This window comes from Populus euphratica, unplaced genomic scaffold, assembly GCF_000495115.2.
Source record: "Populus euphratica unplaced genomic scaffold, PopEup_1.0 scaffold16.1, whole genome shotgun sequence".
Lineage (NCBI taxonomy): Eukaryota > Viridiplantae > Streptophyta > Magnoliopsida > Malpighiales > Salicaceae > Populus > Populus euphratica.
In genome coordinates, this window is record NW_011499882.1 from 513,616 (window position 1) to 518,815 (window position 5,200).

At 32.0% G+C, this 5,200-nt stretch overlaps 1 protein-coding gene across 3 annotated transcripts in view; it reads left to right on the plus strand.

Moving 5' to 3' along the window:
* The first annotated feature begins 2,933 nt into the window (after nucleotides 1-2,933).
* The window catches only part of LOC105129573 (protein TPX2-like), a 3,578-nt gene continuing 1,311 nt past the window's right edge, over nucleotides 2,934-5,200 (plus strand). Inside the window, exons 1-8 of one of the 3 annotated variants that reach the window (XM_011031691.1) lie at nucleotides 2,934-3,672; nucleotides 3,791-3,874; nucleotides 3,979-4,141; nucleotides 4,259-4,367; nucleotides 4,506-4,556; nucleotides 4,716-4,804; nucleotides 4,916-4,997; nucleotides 5,088-5,150. In XM_011031691.1, the coding sequence (XP_011029993.1) occupies nucleotides 3,468-3,672; nucleotides 3,791-3,874; nucleotides 3,979-4,141; nucleotides 4,259-4,367; nucleotides 4,506-4,556; nucleotides 4,716-4,804; nucleotides 4,916-4,997; nucleotides 5,088-5,150 (846 nt within the window). In that variant the 5' untranslated portion in view covers nucleotides 2,934-3,467. The remainder of the gene's footprint in view (nucleotides 3,673-3,790; nucleotides 3,875-3,978; nucleotides 4,142-4,258; nucleotides 4,368-4,505; nucleotides 4,557-4,715; nucleotides 4,805-4,915; nucleotides 4,998-5,087; nucleotides 5,151-5,200) is intronic. The other 2 variants (XM_011031690.1, XM_011031692.1) reach the window with 2 other exon arrangements.

Genomic DNA, 5,200 nt, shown 5'->3' on the forward strand with positions numbered 1-5,200 from the left:
CACTCTTTCAAGTGAAAGCCAACTTGCACAGGCCTACATTACCTTGTACTTAATTTTTTTATCAAATAAATGAGGATGGTGAGATTCAAACTCGAGACCGTTTGGTCATCAAGGCTCTGATACCATGTCAAAGAATCATCTCACCTAAAAGTTTAAGCTGTTAGGTAAGGTCTCAGGATATGATTTATATTATTGTCTAACAGTATAAATTTTTTTAATTAAATTTATTTATTGAAAAATTAAATTTTTAGAATTTTATTTAAAAAACTATAGAATTAATGGTTTTTTGAGTTAATTATCTTTTGAATATGGTTAGTGATTTACTTAGCACATATAAATTTAATATTTTATTAAATCTAATTATAGATAAGTCTGAGATGTACTTGGGCTCGGCATCCTCAGTACCCTGTCAAGCCCACTCATGATAAAATGAGATCTGCTTTGATCAAACTTAACATACCTACTAAATCATGTTTATATATATATATATATATGTTTTTTTATCTATTATTTTTTAATAAAGATATATAAAGATAAAATAATGGTTCATCACTTACGTACTATTGTTAACAACAATAACCGATATATCCAAAATAGGCATTAAGCTTTCTGTAAGTTGGTGACAGATAATTAAAGAGTGGCAAGGGAAAGGAAGAATGATTCCTTGCTTTGCCCTGTGAATGATTAATACATCATGTTGTTTCAGAAGTACAAGCTCATGTGCATGATTGCTCTATCACATATGATATCTCACTTGTAGCTCTGAAAGGGAACTTTGAATCTTGCTTTTCCAACTCAAAACTAGCACCTTTTCTCCGCTATGCTGCCAGCATTAAGTTCACCTTTACCATGTTTGAAACAGAAGGAATGATGGTATGCTGCTATATGGAAGAGTCCAAGACTAACATTTTAATATCAGAAGTGAAGTATGAAGGAGATAGACTAGAGGAGTTCGCCCTCGATCTATTTGATATGTTTCGATTTGATTGCATTAGATCAATTTAATAAATAAGTCGTTGATTTAAAACTTGACTCGGCCCGAGTCTTGAGTTTGCTTTTACACATGAGCAATCGAGCCTGGGTTATTAAAGTAGTTTAGGCACTGATCAAGCTTAAAAACCTTCAATATTAATTATCTTTGAATTCTTGAACCAAAATAGGTGAGGTGTAAAATGTTCTCTCTATAATTTTCTGTCTTCTTTTTTTTATTGCGACTTGGAGATATTTGATTCAATTTTCAGATATTATGGTCTTGAGTCTTAATTTTTTATATGGGTGAAATGAGTTCGTTCGAATTTTCTTATCTTGTGTTTGTTGAATATTTTGTTTCTTGCTTACTTTTTTCACAAAAAAATAAAAAACAAAACCCTTTTTATATCATCTCCTCTAAGATGGGTTTTAGTAATAAATTAGAGGGTGTTTTAAAGTATAGTAATCATTATTTTTCATGTTATTTTTTCGTTTAAAAATGTATCAATATTATATACTTTTTATTTTTTAAAATTTTTTTAACATGGAATATCAAAACCATGAAAAAAACTTAAGTAAAATATAATTCAAATTTTTGAAAAAAAAAACCATGTTCTCAAACTGTCACTTAAACAACATCAACCGAATCCTCTTCTGTTTCTAAAAACAATATATCTTAAAATAGTATAAAGTACCCTCTCCTATTGTTTTATATAATTTCCTTGATGAAAGTAGATTTGCAATTGTGATGGGATATGATCTTGCCAACCAAAATGTCTTGTAGTCTCCTTACAATCAATCAAAGTTTGAATTCTTACCAGGAATTACATTTGCTCTGTTCACATCAATTTTTATTGGCAGCAAGCTTCACAAGTGCAAAAGAACAAGATGTTCTTCAACTTTACCATGGAAAAAGATTCTCTAAAGAATAGAGTTAAATAAATCTGAACAAGGAGCATTGAACTCACTAGGTACTAGTTAGCGTCCTCCTATGGGGGAAGCTTCAATCCCAGACAAAAACATGGCCAAAATTGTAAGAAAAAAGACCAACACCTTGCACTTTCTGCCTCGCCACAGTCACTTCCTTTGCTTTGTATATATTCTTCCTTTATTTAAATTTCAAATTACTTTGTTTGTATTATTAATGCTTTTTTCTGTGTGTTGTCATTCAGCAATGACACAATTTGGTGTTGACAAATCATGTACGAGAAGATGTGTTTTCAACACCTCAGGCCCCATTTTTTAACTTAATCAGACAAAAAACCAGCCGGTGATGCTCTATAACTTTCGATGCTATCTATTGAATCCTAAAGTTTGTGTTTAATTATTGTTTTGGGATTAAATAATAAAAACAAAAACACGTTAGTTTAAAGAAAGATAAATAAAAAAAGAGATACAAAATTATATATCTCAATTCTGAAATGAATTTTTGTACCTACTGAAAAGAGATATCTTCTATATATATATTTTTTATTTCAAGATAATAATCAAATATCATCTAAAAATTATTAAACTCATTGATTAGTTTAAAAAAAAAAAAAAATTCCGATCCCATGCACTATATATTATAATATGATATAAATTAATGAGGCATGAATGATTGTTCATAAAAATCTCATCTATTTTCCCAATAAAACTGAATTAATATTATGGTGAATATATATTAATTCTCCCCTTTTTTTCAATATTTCTTAAATTTAAGATGAATTTCTCACATGATATTTTCCATACTAGAATTAGATGTTTAAATAGATTTTATCATCTATATATCATAATTAAGATTTTAAAAAAGAATTTATAAAATTTATACTACTTGAACATAAATATATTATTATCATTTACGACTCCAGCGTATAACTTATACGGGTATATTTACCAACGAGGGGGTAAAATCGTCATAATGCAAGGATTGGAGCCACATGTTCAAAATTTAGAATCCCTCCTCCTCTCTAAGTTGTGTCTTGGCCTAGTTGCCTTCCTTCGCCTGTCATGCGCCTGACCTCCTTCCTTACATGTCTCATTCCATGATCACAACATAATTATCGCCGTTTACTTCGATAAAATCATCTCCTTCACTCTGAAAAACAATTTCCTTTGCTTGAACTCTCTCTCATTTTCTCTCCTTAGTTCATTTTACCGGAAAGTTTGAGATCATACCAAATAGAGAACAATACATAAATGAAATCTTGAACATGCCATTACACCTTTCTCTCTCATTTTCCGGGAAAAAATATGAAGGAAAGAGAGAGAAAGTGAGAGATGATCATACTGCATTCACACCCTTCTCGTGAGTTTACCAAAAAAGAACAAAAAAATTAACCTCCCTTCTGTCATTCTTGAAAAACTTAGCAGAAAGAAGGGAAGAAATTTTTTAAGCCATAAACATCATCAATGCTGTCCTGTTGCTCTGTCTTTTAATGCCGAAAAACAGGAGTTTGAACGTGGAAACCTTGATGGGATCTCTTGTTTCTGTACGTGGAATGTGATTCTGAAGAGATATGGATATAGAAATGGAAACGGAAGAAGAATTCGTTGCTGTTGAACCAATCTGGGTCCGAGACGTTGATGGTGATGGTGATGATTTCGATATTGATTACGAGTTTGATGCTTCAAAATGTTATGATTTTTCGAGGCAAGAAACAGAATTGGAAGCTCAGGAATCTGAATTTTGGTTTGAAATTGCACCAAGTTATCCTCCTTCACGTAAGTAATTGTCCTATATTTGTTTCCTAATTAATCAATAATTTTTAGTCAAATTTTATTTGATTATTATTGTTTTTTAATTTTTTTTTCTGTGGAATTTTTTATTTTATTTTTTTAGCTTTTGCTATAAAGGCTAAACGGAGATCAAGTTTTGCTTCCTTGGAACCTGCAGAAATCTCAACAGATCATAATAATTATATAGGTAGAGGAAAATAATTTGAAATCCATGCTAATTATTATATTTTTTGTTCTTTTATGAAGGTTAATAATTTGGTAGGTTGTGAATAATTTTTTTTTTCCAAGCAGGATTAGAGTCTGATAATCAGATAGTTCAAGATATTGCAAAAGCTGAAGCCAAGTCCCCAGTGAAGTCACCACGATCGAAAAATTCTTTTATGAATCCTACAGCAAGTCAGCTGGCCAAGAAAAATTGCTGGCCGGAAAATCATTGCGTTCGATTGATCAGAAGGTTCTAGCTATTTCTTAAGTAATAATGTTTTTGAAGTTGCCATGAGTACTTCTAATTTATGTTCGGGTGTATTTCCTCTATTTTCTGTTTCATTTTATTTGCTTTAATTTGCTGCAGGTTTACCAAGTTCTCGGTGGAAAATGAAGAGAAAAATTCGAAGGGCTCTTCTGTTATTGGAAACCAAGCTACCAAAAGGCAAAAGCTCGAGGCTGGTTACCTGCGCAAGGTGCAGAAATGTCATCGTTTTTCGGCATCTTTCTGGCTTTGATTTGCTTATTTTACTCGCTTTTCGAATTGCGGTTGGGGCACACAACTTGTCGGTGTTCGATGTTTCATAAGAATACTTCTTTAATTTTCTATGCAGGTTGCTTGTTTGAAGCATCAAGCACTCTTTCAGCACAAGGAACCGAAAAAGGTTAGCAATAGATTCAAACTGAATTGTTAATTTTGGTTCATGATCGCTTAAGAATATCCACTGGATTTGGATTTGAGATTTTTTGTGCTGCATTATAGTCATAATTTTTGTTTCCTGTTCCTCTACTGATTTTTTAGACAATTATGGATTGAGTTACAGGTTGATGATAGCCCCACATTTGGCAGAACAAAAGCCACAATTCCCAGAGAACCTATACTCAGAACATCTTATAGGGCAGAAAGACACAGGTATCAATAACTTCTGTGGCATTTTCTTTGATAATGTTTATTTAGGATCCTCATAACAAGGAGCATTGCCTGATTTCTTCCATCTTTTTATTACTTGTTCTGAATTTTCAGGTCCAAGCTTAATTTAGAGTCTGATGAAAATGCGAAACCAAATCCTTCTTGTGCTTTTAAAGCAAGGCCATTGAACAGAAAAGTTGGTTCTTTCAGTAACTGTCTTGTGTTTTTTCATGTCTTCCATTTCACAAGTTTTCATCCTTGTACTTATGTTCTGTGTGTTTGACAGATTCTCAGGGCTCCTTCATTCCCTCTTCCTAGAAAAAGCACTCCACAACGGCCAGACTTTCAAGTAATCAGTAAAACTGGTGTTAATTTGCTTTATCAGCTCTTGCTCTTTCC